This window comes from Copidosoma floridanum, unplaced genomic scaffold (assembly GCF_036245765.1).
Source record: "Copidosoma floridanum isolate Cflo_tuat_1 unplaced genomic scaffold, Cflo_Japanese_pri ptg000026l, whole genome shotgun sequence".
Classification (NCBI taxonomy): Eukaryota; Metazoa; Arthropoda; class Insecta; order Hymenoptera; family Encyrtidae; genus Copidosoma; species Copidosoma floridanum.
Window position 1 is genome coordinate 8,071,250 of NW_028321903.1, and position 18,046 is coordinate 8,089,295.

General features: G+C 39.6%; 1 protein-coding gene across 3 annotated transcripts in view; it reads left to right on the plus strand.

Annotated features, from left to right (window-relative positions):
- Positions 1–18,046, plus strand: part of Mccc2 (methylcrotonyl-CoA carboxylase subunit 2) — a 702,143-nt gene that overhangs the window by 448,641 nt on the left and 235,456 nt on the right. For all 3 annotated transcript variants that reach the window (XM_089595591.1, XM_089595592.1, XM_089595593.1), the window contains exon 6: positions 15,228–15,362. In XM_089595591.1, the coding sequence (XP_089451717.1) occupies positions 15,228–15,362 (135 nt within the window). The remainder of the gene's footprint in view (positions 1–15,227; positions 15,363–18,046) is intronic.

Here is an 18,046-nt window from a genome sequence, read left to right on the forward strand (position 1 = left end):
AGCTCATATTTTATAAGGAATTTCTAAAGCCTTAATGCACTGGCAATAAAAACTTTTCTTTCTTATGAATCTGTTGTCTCAAAAAGTTCTGAAATGAAAATAATATAAAAACAATAAAATTTTTTTTTAATTTTTGGTGCAGCATATATTTTATAAGACGTTCGCTGTATCATGATGTTTCGTATTCGTACTGTAACAAAATCAAACGAATTAATATTGATTTTTGACTGGTCCTTCATGGAAACCTTACATTAAATACACTCATGCCTTTCTATGTCGAAAGTACATTAAAATGTTAGGGCAACAGTCAATACTACTATAACTGATTTTATTAAAGTACAAGTACAAAACAGTATTATACTGTGAATGGCATTCAAAATGTTTGTTGCACCAAAAAAAAAAAAAAAACTTTACCGTTTTTATATTTTAATTTCAAAATTTTTCAAGCCAACAGATTAATAAGGAAGACAACTATTCATTACCCCTGTAAAGGCTTTAAAAATTCTGTACAAAATATGAACGTAACATATCAAACTTACGTTAACATTTTAGTTTTGTTAAAAGCTATTCCTAAGAGGTTTAATTACTGCATGTTATTTCGTAGTTCGTAACTTATTCTATAAAGAAGTATTTATTTACTGTACATTCATTTATTTGGTTTCATATTTAATTAGAGTAATTATTAATTTATTAAATGAACTAATTTTTTTAGTTAAAAGTTTTTACAAGAAGTTAGAATTAGGTTATTAAAGAAGAGCAGAGCAGAGTTCCTATGTATTAATAAATAGTTTCTTACTTATCATAATTGTACTGCTTTTACAAAAAATAAGTAATTGTTCATTCGTTCATTTATTATTCATTCAAAATTCGTAATAAAGGTGACTTTGTTACTTATGGACGCTCTTTACATAGGTATCGGGGGAAAAGTTCAGAGAGGTGAAAGAAGCGCAAATATATGCTGCATGCGGCAGTAGTTTTTCTCATGAAAATGTACTTACATACATGTTCTTACGCATACTTTATCCCTTTTTTATAAGTTTACTTAAAAATCAAATCTTAAATTTATTTGATGTAGAGGTTTTTTCAAAAAAAACTCTGCTTTGTCCATTGAGTATAGTTTTGAGTTATAATTAACACGTATTTTTCCTTTATTCTTAAAAATGAAACTACAAAAGATATAATACCTAAAAATTATTATAATGATAAAAACCTCAAAATAATGTGTTAACGGTTACATTAAGTTCACTCAAAGTTTAACCTTGTCTTTATAATACCAAATCCAAGTATTACTCAAAGGTTCAAAAAAAAAATTTATTTATACTTGAGTTATAGTAAGAAATCTAAATGACTGTTTTTGCATGTATTATTATGATGTTACATGAAAAAGGAGTATATTTATAGCTATAAAAAATAGAGAATCTTCAAGGAACTGTATCTTGTAAGGTTTTTAAATACAAAAAAAAAAAAAAAATACATGTTGATTGATTTTTAAAATCATGCAAGATAGACCAAATTAAATGTTTTATACCATTACCTAATTCAATATGTTTATTAAAAAATATCAAGAGTAAGTTGGATCAGTATGAGAGACATTCGTCATAAATTTAATCTTGCTTGACTGATGACCTTATTAATGATTTTTTTTAATTTGTACAACAATACAAGCTTTTTCTAAAATGTTAGCTACGTTTTTCAAATTCTTAAAAAATTTTATCTAGTTATCAAATGCATGTATTTATGCAGATATTATCACTTTCTATTCTATCATTACTGTGTTTTTGACACCTCATTTATTTACCTTGCAGATAAGTATACAAAGATACAACATTAAGTGAAAAAAATTTATATCTATATGGAACAACGATACCTTCAAGTTACTTCTTTATTTTATAACTATTTTCTGAGGTATGGCTGAATTTCGAAATATTAGTTATCAAACATTTTGTGAAAACCTTATTAAAAGTATAAAGAGTGGAACCAATGCTAGAAACAATGATTCTAACAAAAAAATTTCTTTTCTGACCTAGGGCATTTTTGAGGATTGGGTGTGCCCTCGGTAGAAAAAATAGGATTTGCTACATAAGTGCCATCGCTCCACAACTACCTTTCGTCCGTCAGGCCCTGCTTCACAGGTCCCTTGGGCCGCAAAATAGCCCCAGAAGCGATGGCACTTATCCGACAGAAACTACCATTTATGTACTCTTATCAACCCATATACTCTGACTATTGTAGAAATAATGACAGTATTTTATTCAAATGAAAAACTTCACTTAACACATGGCTTTTTAAATGTTTTATCTATTTAATATTTATATACGGAGTGAGAAAAAAAAGAATGAAAAACCATGAAAATCCAGTACAAGACCAAGCTTTATTGTTTGCTTACATAGCGCTTCATTTTCATTAAGAACTTGATTGCACCAAATAAATATTAAACTTAATATAGATCAGCATTGCTGTAGCATTAGTCTTTCTCTTTATATTTTTGATAACGTTTTATCTTATTTGTTAATAACTAATATTTCAAAACCTATCTATATTCAAAAAAAAGTTATAAATTAAAGAGATTTCTAAAAGGTATCGTGGATGCGTATAAATATATATTAACTTTACTCGATACTATATCTATGTATACTGATCTGCTACATAACAATATAGTTCAGGGTGTTCTTAATAAATAGGGACTTTTAAGACGTTCCTCATACATGTCAAAGGATAAGCTCTTAAGTAGTTTGAGGCTTCTTTTTGACTCCACATTTTTTGTGTTTAAGAAAAAATATTTTAAACAACTTATAGGCTGTCCTATAGGTAGTTGTGTTCCAATATTGAAGAATATGTGGCGCCATCCACCAGCCGAAGAACACAATAAGCCTCTTGGAAGAAGCAACAACTAATCCCGCACACAGACTAGCTACGTGTGCCAGAAGAGTGCTCTCTCCTACCCTTCCCCCCGACGCAGTGCCAATCTTTAGTTGGCCTGCACGGCTCGGGCTCACTCCACGCTAGCCCAGTGACAACGACGCATCTCGCTCGTCACTGGGCTCGTTATCACACTATGTTTGTATTGAATAAAATTTAAGTTGTCTATACAGTGAATTGTTCATTTCACGCACTATTTCGAACCTTCAGTATCCTTTAGCATTGGAAAGAGCTTTATCGCAACATCAAATCTCAAAGTTGCGATCCTGCCAGGATCTCATCGAGGTAAGCAGTGCCGTATGATGTACCACGAAAAAGTGTTTCAAGAGCAAGAGTGCAATAGTCAACGACTGTTCACAGAGCCTATACTGTACCGTTTCTCTCTCTTCCAAGTGACCTTAATGACATTTTTCTTTTCGCCCGTGGCCCGCTTTGTGCCACCCAGGGCATAAGACCCTTGTCCACGCGGCCATCACGCAAAAAAAAATCTCCAGCCACGGAGCACGCGTTCGACCTCGCAACCATATTTTTTTCAACCTATTCGTCCCCATTTCTTTACCCTTCTTGCGCTCTCACGAGTGAGCATGCAGGACAGAGGCAAGTCAACGCCCCTCCCCCCCCGCGAGTTACGGCTACACAGAACTACAGCGCTATATGGCGACAAGTGAGCTCAAATCAACAGCTCGCCATTGGCACGCTGTCCACGTCTCTTCTTTTCCCTAGACCCAACAAAGGCGAGCGTGCCGAGGTCGGCCATTTTGACTCACGAGAAGAGGCCGTCTCGCGTGCAACTTTACGCCACTTGTGCTCGAGTGCAGCAAAGTGCCAGTGCTCTGTCATTGGCACCTCAACATTTGCAACGCTGGCAGGCGCGGAAGACGAAGTGACAGTGCGTGACGAACGCTACCAGCGTCGTTTGAAGAGGCAAAAGGAAGGTCATCTGCAGTCGGCTCTCACTGCCATCAAACAACAGCAGCAGCAGCCGCCGGCCCAACAACAGTATCAGCGCACGAAAACCATGTCCGACCCGAAGATTCCTCGCTTCTGGGCCGAGGCGCTCGTGGCATGGATCGCTCAGGTAGAAATCATCCTCGAAGCCTCTGCCGTCACCGACGACAGTTAGCCATACATCGCGCTCGTCGGTGCCCTCAGTGAACCAGCAGTGTCCAAGCTTTCGGATATCATCGCCAACCCCCTGGCCATGGGACGTTTCAAGGCAGTGAAGACAGCGATACTGTCTAGCTTTCAGGACTCCAAAGATGCTTAGCTGTGGAAGCTCTTCAAACAGCTCTAGCTGGCAGACGCTAAGCCATCCCAACGCCTGCGCCAAATGTAGAGCCTTACAGCTGGCAAAGTCATGAATGAGATCCTCAAAATAAGGTGGCTTGACCTTCTTCCTCAACAGGTTAACGCCATCCTCCGGATCATAAAGGCGACTACCTTGGACGAGCTTAGTACCACGGCAGACGAGCTCACAAGCACGGTCCCGGCCGTTAACTCTGTAACCTCACCGCCCGGACCACCCACACCACCCGTTGCCACTGCCGAACCCAGCCTGGCATAATAGGTCACTGAAATGCGGAAGCTTCTCAACGAGCTGCTTTTAAATAAGCAGCAGTCACGCAGCCATAGCCACTCCAGATCACGCCTTCAGCCGAGCATCCAACCCTGCTGCTAACCCGGACTGGTGCTATTTCCACCAGGAGTTTGGGGCAGCTGCCGGGAACTGCCGTGCGCCCTGTACCTACACCACGTCTAGGCCAGGAAACCAATAAGGCCCCCTTAGTCTCAAGTGTCGAAGGTGGGCCACCAAGCTCTCTCGGAGAACCACCTACTTTTTTGCGATCCAGAATCACGAGTGCAATTCCTGGTAGACTCAGGCTCCATCGTTTCTCTGCTACCCAAGCACCTCATTAAGAACCAGAAGCTGGAGCTGCAACCTCTAACGCTCAGCGCTGCCAATGCCATGCCAATAGCCACCTTTGGCACTCACATCCTCACCATCAAATCGGGTCTCTGGAGGGCAGTGACGTGGAATTCCATTGTCGCTGACACCCACGTCACCATTACCAGCGCTGATTTCCTCAACCACTTTGGCTACCTCGTGGACGTTAAGGGTAAGCATCTTATTTACCCTACAACTAACCTCTCGACGCTCGGCTCTTTAGCACCAGCGGCCATCTTCAGCGTATCGGTCGTCACGCCACCAGAGCGCAGGCTCCCTGGAGATCTAGGCCAACGCTACACAGATCTCCTCGTAAAATACGTAGAGCTCTGCTCTCCAGAGGCTACTAACACAGCGCTTTCAGACCTATCAGTGCAACACACCATCCACATCACTGGACCTCCTATCTTTGAGCGGCCTCGACACCTGCTCGGACCACGTCTACAGGCAGCCAAGCAGAAGATTGGACAACTTCTCGACCAAGGCATCGTCCGCTTATCATCCAGCCAATGGGCGAGCCCACTTTACCTGTGGAAAAGTCCAGCGGAGGCTGGAGAGTCACAGAGGACTACCGGCGCCTTAACGCTTGTACTACCCCAGATCATTATCCCCTGCTGATAATCAACAATCTGCTGCAGGAGGCGACTGGTAAAGTTTTCTTGGTCATAGGCCTGAGAAAGGCCTTTTACCAGATTTAAATTACCGAGGAGGACATCCCAAAGACAGCGATAGTCACACTATTCAGTCTTTACGAATTCACGAGGTCCTCGATGGGTCAACGAAACGCCGCCCAATCCCTCTAGCGAAACATGGACCATGTTCTACGCAACCTACCGTTTGTCAAGTGCTACCTCGACGACATCTTCGTGGCTTCCGAGAACTAAGAGCAACACATCCAACACCTGCACCAACTTTTCGACGTATTGCGCAAGGCGAAGCTGCGTATCAACCCGCAGAAGTGTGTACTTGGCCAAGTCAAGATGGATTACCTGGGTTACACCGTCTCCACTGATGGTGTCCACCCACCAGTACACAACACAAGGTCCAGGATGTTCAGCATTTCTCGAAACCAGAGAACTCATCGGAGCTCGAACGATTCCTGGGCATGGTAAACTTCTACGAGCAGTGCATGCCTGGAGTAGCCAACACCATGGCCCCACTTAACAACCTGCTGAAGAACCTTCCACCTTACAGTAGGAAGGCTCCACTTGCTTGGAACTGCGACGCTGATCTCACCTTCCAATAGTGCAAAGACGCTTTTACCAAAGCAGCCACGACAACCTTCCTTAGACCAGATGCCCCGATTGCCTTGAGGACCGACGCATCAAACACGGCCATTGGCACTGCCCTGGAGCAGGATTACCAACGTGGCACTTAGAGGTCACTTGGTTTCTTTTCCAGGAAGCTGTCCAAGGCCGAGGCCAACTACAGTGCCTACGATAAAGAGCTGCTAGCTATCTACGTGGCCATCAAGACCTTTGAGCGAGTCCTCGAACGACGCTTTTGCACAGTCTACACGGACCACAAACCTATCATCTTCGCAAGCCAACAACGCTTGGACAAAGCTTCGGCAAGATAGGCCTGACAGATCGACTACATCCTGCAGCACCAGGTGACGCTCTTCCACGTCAAAGGTGAAGAGAACGTGGTGGCCGACGCGCTGTCCCACATTACCTTCGTTGCCATGACATCTATCCTGGAGCCAGAGGTCATTGCAAAAGCCCGAGCCAGCGACTCCAAACTCAGACATCTGCTTGATGACATGTGTCTCAACCTTCAAGGCCTGAAGATCGACGGCCAACGGATCCTCTGCGACATCTCAACTGGGAGCGTGAGGCCGTATCTCCCAGAAGCCATTCGTAGGACAGCGTTCGAGGTCTTGCACAACCTCTTCACCCTGGCATCAAGTCCACAGCAAGTCTTGTCTCCGAGAAGTTCATGTGGCCCAAGCTGCGGAAGGACGTAACTCACTGGGCTCAACAGTGCGAGGCCTGTTAGCGCTCTAAAGTCCACAGGCACAATCGCTCAGCTCTCGGCGACTTCAACATGCCTGACGGACGCTTTGAGCACATCCACCTTGACCTGATGAAGCTCCTCGTTGACCAAGGGCGTCCAGTACTGTCTTACGGTGATAGACAGGTTCACCAGGTGGCCAGTCGCCGTTCCCGTTCCAGACCAACATGCAGCAACCGTTGCTAGGGCCCTATACGACAACTGGATTGCCTCCTTTGGAACACCCCTGACTATTACTTCGCACCAGGGAACCCAGTTCGAGTCAGTGCTCTTCACCGAGCTAGCCAAGATGATCGGCTTGAATCATATATTTTATTTTCATCGCTTCTTTAAGGTTGGCCTCACGTGCTGCCCGACGCACTTCCTTCGTCCAAGCGGTCCAAGTCGTACCCACCGTCTTTTGTCCAAAGTCTTCGACACCTCACACAGGCCATCGAGCCTGTCCAAGCATCGAGGCACCTACCTCCACAGAAGCCGTTCATCTTCAGCGATCTGCAGAAGTACTCGCACGTCTTTTGCCGCATCGATGCCATCCAGAAACCACTGGACCCTACATATTCAGGGCCACACAGAGTCATCCAGCGCATCGATGAGAGGAACTACACTATCAAGGTCAACGGCCAGCCCCACACGATTTCCACAAACACGTTGAAGCCAGCCTACCTCGAAGCAGCTGACTTGCCCATCACTGAAAATGATGTTGGTACCCCTAAACGTTCAACAACACCAACGTCAGCTCCAAACAACTCCTAGACACAGGACCCATTAACAAGGCTTTCAGCCGATTCTCCGCCCACGCTTAGTCCAGCTCTGACTTCACCCAAGGCTAAAAAGATCATATCGTTATGTCTGCACCCCACAGACAACACTACGGGGGAAGTTCCTGTGGCGCTATCCACCAGCCAAAGAACACAACAAGCCTTACGATGGAAGCAACAACTAATCCCTACTAATAGCTACGCACACCACAAGAGTGTTCTTTCCTACCCTTCCCCCCGACGCAGTGCCTATCTTTCGGTAGCCTGCACGGCTCGGGCTCACTCCGCGCTAGCCCAGCGACAACGACGCATCTCGCTCGTTACTGAGTTCGTTATCACACTATGTTTATATTGAATAAACTGTAAGTTGTCTATACAGTGAATTGTTCATTTCACGCCCTGCTTCGAACCTCCGGTATCCTTGAGCATTAGAAAGAGCTCCATTGTGACATTAAATCCCAAAGATATAGCATCAAATCTCCTAGAAGATGAGGTGTTCCCAGAATATAAGAGCCAATATTAGATTTTAAAAGATATGTGAGTGACTGCTTTTTAATTAGTAAAGAAGCAAGATATTAATAATTGGCTAAGATAAAATAATTCGTATAATAAATATATTTAGTTTATGGGAGAAATCGAAGTAGACAATTTTTAACTATTTTTCAATATGAAAATAACTACAATTAAAAATAATTTCTATTTATTTGATTGGTATGACAGGAGCTTTCTCTTAAACATTATTTAAAACTATTTTTGACATCATGGCATGCATCTTTAAAAGCAATAAAAAAAGGTTTAATTGACAAATGTCTTAAGTGGTATGATAATAGATTTACAACAAAAAATTCAATTAGTGTTAGAAAAATGCTCAAAAATAATGGTTTTACCAATTCGTTCTCTTATCAATGAATTAAAAATAAAGTTAATATTTTAATAGGATTTAAAAATTTGAAAGTTTACCTTAAAAAAATGTAACAATTGAAAAATCTGAAATTATTGTTCCTTATAATGAACTAGAAGTTATTTGTTAAAAAAACTTTTGTACAACAATTTTTCCTAATTGTAAAATGATTAAACATCATAAAATTGGGCAAAGATTTAATTAAAACCGATAACTAGAGATCTGTAGCAAATGTTTTTTGTAAACGTTGTAAAATCAGTTTTTTTTAGATGAACCTTAGATACTGAAGAGTCCGGCTTCGAAAGGAAGTTTTGAGAAATCTGACACATTTTTTTGTCCCCTTAATAGTATTAATACTCATCCGACTTGAAAAGCTTATCTAAATGGTATGCAACTTTTATAAAATTCATGTACAAAACATTGAAGCAAGGACTTTATTAAATACCTTAATACAATATGTCACGCTGCCTTTGAACCTGGAAATAAAAAGGGGGGGGGGTACGTAGAAAGTGGACACCTCGTCTCGTACGTCCTCCGGGTCCCTCGTCCTCCTGGATTCTGCTCCTGAAAAGGGGAGTTTGAACGGAAATTTTTCTCTCGTTCTACCAAAAGAAATAATTATGGGAAAATGCTATCACGTAAAATTAAGAAAATCGTTTATAACAACTCCACACTGCTCTACACAAAAACTCCTCAACGGTGCTACAGCGGCTCCACCTCACCACGTGAACCGCGAGCGCAGGTCCTGAGTCCAGGAGGGACCGCTGCCCTAACGCGCTCCTGGCCACGTCACACACACACACACGCACACTCGTGGACGCCCTCACACGCAACTTCTCGCCCCTTGTCTCTTCCCTTGGCAAACGCCCAATCTTACTCTCGTCTACTTGTTGCCTTTTTCTTTTGTCCGATTAACTTTTTTTTCTTGGCACTCTCTCTCTCTATCTCTCTCGTACTCTCACTGTCTTTCGGTAATCTTACCCTTGTCCTCCTTGGTCCCTAGTCCCGGTCCTTTCTCTCTCTCTTCCTCTCTTCCTCACTCTCTTCCTGGGCTATGCCCCTTCTATTCTGCACACCTGGAGCGGAAACGCGCAAACACCCCCAAAATCTGGCACTCCCGAGCATGCACCCGTGACTTCTCGTGACCTGATCCTCTCTCTCTCTCACTTGCACTCTCACTCTCTCTATCTCTCTCTACCGTCCTCTATCCTCAGTCTACTCTCGAACCTCATCCAGGAGGCTTACCGGAGCTCGCGAGCCCTAGCACGACGCACAAAAAAAAACGGAGGGAAAACAAACACGCTACCACTCGGCTCTCTGACTCGCGGCAAAGGCGTATGGCATCCTGCTGGGCCTCGAGCTGCTAATGAGTCCGTGGGGCTGATGACTGCGGTCTTACTCTCTCTCTCTCTTCCTTGTTCTGCGATCGCTCTCTCTCTCGTCCTGGATCTTCTCGCAGTGATGGTCTCTGACGACGGGGACACAGCAGCTCTCTCTTCTCTCTCTCTCTTGTTCTGAAAACAGCTTTCTCTTGCTCTCTCTCTCTCTCACTCTCTCTCTCAACTCTCAAAACCTCTGGCTTCTATGCGCGCGCGATGGCTCTTGACTCGAGACTGAGTCAGCCCGTCCCGTTGCAAGCACAGCGCGTACATTTTTTTAGCACCTTTTTCTCTCTCTCTCTCCCTCTCTTTCTCTCATACCCGAGGGCTGCTGCCACGGCCCAAACAGTGCTACGCGCACTCACTCTTATTTCTTCCCCACTGTTGTTTCTGTGCCCCGCGTCACATCGTCCTCTTCCCCTTTCCCCGGGAGCCAAAACAAAAAAACCATTCCGGGAAGGTAAGCCTTTGCCGAGGTGACGTCATCCGCGTTGCATCAGCGAGAGCAGCATGAGCCTGGAGACCACTTTTATCTCTTTACAAGTAGAGTTGCTGGCAATATCAAATGTGTTGTACCTCTTAAAGCCCGGGTACATGGTGAATGTTGCATTGTTAGGACTGTAAAGGTGCTGTTAATTCGGTAGTTGGCTAGTTAACCGTTCCATAGACTTACAAAATTGATTGTATGTATTAATAAATCGGATAACGTTAATAATGTTTTTATAGTCCTTGTAAGAGTAGTCTATGGCAGTGACTTGTCATCAGTCTGGTAGTTTGGCCCTCCTCGGATTTGGCAGTTCTATGGTCTGGTCATGACATCAGTGTGAATTGCAGATCTTCTTTTCATATATTTTGAGTGAGAAAGAACTTCGAAGATAGGTCTGATTAGTGTAGCCAAAACCTTTACTGTAAATATTTTTTTTATTTTCTTTCAACTCTGTAAATTAAAAAATATTTTTTTGACACATACGTGATTACTATGAGGAATAAATATGTAAGTTGACGTTTGAATGCTAATTGAGAATTGTGAAAAATCTCGGAGGCACTTACACAGGCAGGGCTGTACGTAAATAAGATTGTAACATTTTTTAGTTCTGTTAACTTATTAAGATAAAAAAATGTTGTTTCATTAATTTATTAACTCTGATGTACAGGTTAATATATTGTAACATCGGTGTGACGTACTATTTAAGCCTAAGTTTTCGCTTAATAACTCGGAACGCACGCTGGGGCTACGACTGCTTTCACACGACTTGAACCGACTGCTGTGCAATATTCCAATGCTCTTGCTCACGGCACGTCTAAAGTTGGTTGATTTCATCTGGAGCGTCATACCGCAGGGTGTCCCCTCCACGATCCAGATATCACTAACACTGTTACGGGTAAATATATCGTTTCTAGGGATTACGTGGGGGTAGATGTTTACTAAACTCGTGACCTGACTGGGATGTTCCAATACCGTCGCGAGTACTGGTATTTGCATTAATCCGATTAGTTTTTATCACTCTCATGGTACTACTACTGTAGCGAGTAGTGGTGTGCACGTTAAAGAAAATAAAACTGAGTATTTCGCGGTAATTCGCGGGTACCAATACCGTGCTGAGTAATGGTATGCGCGTTAAAGAAAACAAAACTTAGTATTTTCCGGTGGTCCATGGGTAACAATACCGTGGTGAGTAATGGTGTGCGCGTGAGAGTTTATGCTCGCGTCAGAAAGAAAAACGGTAAAAGAAATAAGAAATGTGGTAAACTTTGAACACTTACTTTTGTTCGAAACAAAAAACTTATTCACGGGGCGAGCCAGCGCGAGGTGTCCCTATCTGACGTTAAAACCACGCTCATGGAAAACCGAGTAGCAGAGGTAGACTCTAAAAACCCAGTCGACCGTTCGAGAGTACAATAAAAACTGTGTCCTCACCTCGTGGTAGACTAGGAGTTAGAAGAGGCAGACTCTTACTACTCAGTTTAATCTTCGAGGGGTAAAAATTAAGAAAGTCTGCACTTTCAGAGCCTCTGAGTCTGAGATAAGGAGTAGCAGACCTCGGTGACGTGCTGATTCGAGAACGACGCAGAGAAACTTGCCAAGGAAAAATCTTGAAGAAACTACAATAGACAAAAATCTAATTGACTAGAACTGCTCCAGTTTAGCCACATAGAATTTAGAACTTTTCACATCTGGCTTGCTCTCCTACATGTGTCAAGAGAAGGGAAAGTGAATTTGTTACTCTTGCTCTTTCTTTTTCTTTTACATCGAAATTTTACAGAATTTCACTGTTATCTTATATTAACGATCGGTGTGTTACGATAAATCAATTAACACTACTATTACTTAATAACTTATAATTATAATATTCGTTGCAGTAGTTATAATAATAATATTAATAATAATAATATTAATAATAACATAACATTAATAATAGTTATAATAATGATCAAAATAATAGTACTTCACCTGTCACGAGTTATCATAATGATATTTACAGGTAGTTTTGACTGCTTATAATGTAGCAAGAAAAATGCGGAATTTGGGTAAAAATTTTAGTCAACATCTTTTGAGCTATCGTTTGAGAGGGAGTCGTCTCGTGGTACCCTAGGAAATCAGTAATTCTGTTACCCCTATTAGAGACAGGCGTATAGACTCTCTCTCTCTCTCTCTCGACATCTCAAAGTCAAGAATAGGGGAAGGGCTAACTTTCTGTTTTCCTTTACATTTGGGAAAAAGTGTTAGTAATTAACTAAATTACAAATTAGACTATTGCAGTATGCTTTTAAAATTGTTAATGTGATCTAAAAAGGGTAACTCGGTAAGTCATGAGCTTGTGAATTTGAATGGTAAAAATCGGGTAATCCCTTGAAAGTTAATAAAGTTGTTTACCAGGCCCATCATAGTTAACATGTAATTTAGTTGCTTGCTAGTAGTGTAGTGTGTACTGGTTGTTAATTTCTCACTATGTGTGACGATTCTGGCTTTTACTAATATTTTCGGTTATTTATATGTATTAATTCTAAGCTACCCTAATATTGAACTGTATCTGATTTGATCCTAATCTAAAATTATGTTCGCCTTTACTATAACCCGTTAGTTTAACTGTTCCCAGTTTAACTTCTGCATCTACGGTTGTTGAAGAATATTTTGTTTTTCATTTCTGGTCAGTGTAGGCCAGCGTGCATGTACATAAATAATCATTGTACTGCAGGTACTAATAACTTGCAGGCGATTCACCTCTTTTCAGATGCATGTTGGTCCTTGCTCAAATGCTTTCAAAACTACATTACTAGGAAATGAGCAGGGAAAAAAAGGAATTTATTGGTAATTTTAGTCTACCAACCTTACAATATTTTAAAAAGATCTTTTTGAAGAGGGAGACGTTGATAATATTTAACTGAATTAAAAACATTTACTCCACACATGGCTTTTTAACTGTTTTATCTTTCGAATATACATACATGGAGTGAGAGAAAAAGAAAAAAAAAGCATAAAAAAAGAACTATTACGCAACCAGCTACTAAACAATGCTGGAAAAATTTTTTATTTTTATCCAATAAAAACGAATTTAAGAATTCAAACTTGCTGGTTTGTAAATTAGGCCACGGAGAGTGTACTCTTACTAACATGTTGAAGAGATCATAATGTTTTATCTTATTAGCAGTAAGTGGTGTAAAAAATGTTTCGAAGATAACTTAGAGATCACTCTAGCATTGTCTAACATTTTCATAGGAATAACTAAAAAATAAATAAAATGTAAAGAAATTAACAACAATTATACTGATGTACCTCTTGAAGTGAGTATAATCAACATATTTCTTCATGTGTAAGCGTTCTTTGGAATCTAAAGCAAATTATGTTCTTGCATGCTCCATATATTTTTGCAATTTAAATATGCACATGGAAAGACCAGTGGTCAGTAGCCACTTGGGTACCCAAGTATAAAATTATACTTTTATGAATTTGTATGGCAAGCAATATAATTATAAGTATAAAAGTATCTTTTATAAAACATCATAGTGTTCAAAGATAGTGCAATTAAAATTGAAAATTCTTACGTCGATTGGGTATGGTTTCAACTAATATTTTAGTATTTAAAACATTAACGAATATAAAAAATTCATTACATTGCTTCTTTTAATTTGCTACATGGTTTTTTCTATTAAATAGTTGTTTTACTTGTATTGTAATCTCATGGTTATGGTTCTTCTTCGTGTTTTAATATGATTAATAATTCTAAGGACTTAAACTTTCGCGGTCTATGAATCAAGCTACAACGATTGTACGTACCATCTCTTTGGTAGTTTTCGCCTTTATTTAAAGGAGGTTAGTGAATATTAAAAATTTTGTTTTATGATGAGGTATAAGTATAGGAAGAGGTGGCTGAGTAAACTTTGTTTTACAACTGCATTATAATTATGACATATCTATAGAATATTTCATGGTCAGTCTATGTGTAAAATTGGTAATAAAATATATGTAGTACTTTTTGATACTACTTAATTATTTTAAATAACTAGAACTTAGTATCCAAAGCTAGATTAACTATTCCCGATATAAGTTATGAGATAAACTTTCGTAGTGTGACAAAAAAACCATAAAAGTGTTTGAAGAATAGATTTCTTATTTAAAAAACTCACTTATTAGAATACTATCTCTGAAATCTAATAAAACGTTATAAAATTATAAAGAGTGGTCTAGCGTAATACGTTACTTTCAGTTAAATATGCAGATTATATAATCTAGGAAAAAACATTGTTCTATTTCTTATAACTACGAAAATGCATGAAAGCTGATGAGTTCGTATAGGATTTTAAAAAATAAAATTTTTTACTCTTACTCATAGGCATCTTAGCACTCAAATTTGTCTTAAAATGGCTGTTATATTATACTTTTTAAAAGTAGCATTTGACTTCTTACTTTTGAACAAACAACATATGAGAAATCTTTATTATTACTCTTTTATTATTTGAAACCGTTTTTCACTACGTACTTTAAGTATAAGTTATAAATTGTAAGATATAAGCAATAGTGCTAAAAATCGTTAATAGTAAATACTAGCATCAATCAATATTGTTAGGCCTCAAATACTTACTTTAAGAAATCATACTTTTTAAGGCTGATAGTTACAGTTAAGAAAAATGTGAACGAGCTTTTTCTATGTTTAAGTATCTCTAGTTAGGTTGTTATATTTTTTAATTTAACAGCATTTTAATGATTTTTTGATTTTGTAAAATATGTACGTTATTGAAAGGTTTTGTAGATTTATTGCTATTAAGACTCATCATGTTTATTACTCAGTTGCACAAATCCATTTGTTAAACAGGTTTTATGGTTGGAAGAGATGCAGAGGCAGGTGGTATAGCTAAGAATGGAGCAAAAATGGTCAATGCCGTTGCATGCGCTAAAGTTCCTAAAATTACCGTCATAATAGGAGGATCCTATGGAGCAGGAAATTATGGTAACTGATAAAAACTAGAGTAAATTATGATAAATAACTATTTTTTTATGTCTTATCATGCTCTTACGAGTTTAGTGCACCAAACCTATACGTGCTATCTAACGGCTTAAAATTATTAACTAGTAAAATTATAAAAATGTATTATAAAATGTATAATTTACAATACTACATATACTTTATACATAGAAAATTTTTATTTATGAATTACTAAAAGACTTTATCTGGTATTTTATAGTTTAGTAATGCATATATGCTGTTATTATTAAATATTTTTTGATCATTATTTAAAAGATAATGTAATCATTAATGTCAATGACTTTTGTCTATTTGCAACAAAAGTGAATTTTTATAACTTGGAAAAAGTCCTACATAAATAGCTATCTACTTACTTCACAGACGAAATACCGTCTGATTAACATATAGTCTAGGTAAGATAAAGTTTTAGTTATTGATTAAAATGTTGTTGCTTACTAGAGACGTTTCATCTTAAGGGTGCAGTTTTTAATACAACCAAAACATGATCAACCTTTCAAAAAAGTCCTGAAGAATAATAAAAAAATATATAGTACTATCGTTGTTTACCATCAAGCTGTTCTAAATCCACACATACATTGAAACCATAAAGACAGTAGCTTAGTAACTTAGCTGATGACAGGATGCCAAATTAAAGAATCATCAGCTAATAAAAGTCCTTACAACCATTACTCTGACTAATTAAAATACTTCATTTTGATCTCCATTACTATTTTTATTTTCTATAAGTTTTATATTAGCAATCCTATTGTAGTATGGCATATTCCTCACAGTTTTTTAGTGTGTTAAAAAATGTATAATGGCTTAAAACAACTAGTCTGATAAAGTTCTTAAATGCACATGCGTCTTAATTATAATAGCAAATTGTATTAACTTCTGGAATTTTTGTGTTAATAAATATTCCTTTCTTTTTTCATCTAACTTTAGTAACTTTTTATGAATTTTATGGGTACCCTCTAATACCTCTGTATAAAAGGTGCTTACGCTTAACCTGAAAAGAAGACTTGCACTATGTCACATTATCTTCTTTTACTAAAATTAAGCCAATCACCTCTGTCTAAGTTTCTCTAGCTAACATATATGTACCTCTATTTTTAGCCTTACCCCAAAATTTTATATAGATTTGTCCATCTGTCTCTGCTTACTTAGAACCCAAAAAGCTTAATCTCAGAAGTTCTAAGGTACCAAACCACCTGAGAGATACTACAGGAAGTCTCAGACAAGTCCATCTAATAAATACTTAAGCTGATTACATATTAAACTTTTACCTAATTGGAACATCCATACCCCTAATAAGATCCTTACTAACTAAACTATGACCTGAATGCACAGCCGTTAATCGTCTTCTTTTCAAGCAATTAAGAGCACTACTCATTACAAAACTCATTTGAAGCCGAAAAGTTTAATTTTTCAAATCATTGATCATGCCTTGTCCAGGGACCAGACCAAAACACACGTTTTGTTTGGTTTAGTAAATTTTTAAAAACCAAAACGTATTTTTAATAAGACGCGAAATAAAAGCCTGATCCCAACCCATCCGACCCTGAACGGTAGCCATCCTGCAGACGAGGTCTCCTCCCGTGACGACGCTAGCCGAGCTCGAGGAGAGAGGTGTACGGAACAACAGGCGAGAAAGGCCCAGGTATCACGCAGCATCGACTTACCGGACAGTGATCCTCGACGCTCATGATGGACTTGTCTTACAGTGAGGAAGCACGGGATACGCCAAGGTACAGTGCGTAGGTTACGAGGGAAAATGGATGAAATTGTCAGCCATAGCGATAAACGCGAGAGCAGAAGTGGAAGGATCGGGGCATAGGGCAGTGATTTTCGCGTGGCATGGTCAAGCCTCCGTCTAGACGTGAGGACGGACGCGTCGGGCAAAGTGTTTGAAAGTGGGAATGGGACCAAGAGAGAGAGAGAGAGAAGAGAGGATGTGCATGGGCGCAAGAATAAAGTAGAAGAGTACAGGACATGGGTACAGGCAGGGGCATAGACGGGAAGCAAACGCTGTGGACATCTCTTAAGGAACGTCACCATGACCTTTACGGGCCGCTACGACGACCTACTCCATAGGCTAGAGATCGGGCTAAGTGTGGGTGTGTGTGTGTGCACGTACAGCCAGCCACGTTGAAGAGGCCTGGCCCTGACCAAGAGGCGTGTGGAAAAGAAAGAGAGTATAAGAGTGAGTGCGTGTGTGTGGGTGTGCGTAAGCGAACATCGTGTCTCTCTGAGCGCACCACTGGCGTCGTGGTTACGATCGAGGGATTACGGAAGTGTAATTCGGACCAAAAAGAGGTGTTTTAGTTACTATTATAAATACGTGAAGTAAAGTCGAAGTTACTGTATGTTTTTCGTTTGACCCAGACGCGAATCCCCTTTTCAGATTGATCCAGTGAAGGAAGAGTCGAGAGCGCGAATCATTGAGTAGAGATATACGAGAGTAAATTATCACGGTATTTCCTCTCTAACGGTAAGTCGCTGTGGGTAAGAAGAAAAACACGTTATAACAGAGATAAGGTCTTGGATTAATTTGAGAATGCAATTTTCAATGCTAATAATAAAAAATGTTAGGTATCCTGTTTTGGAGTAACAGTATTATTTTTTAAAATAATCACTACACTGAAAATAATTTTAAAGTGTCAAACCAC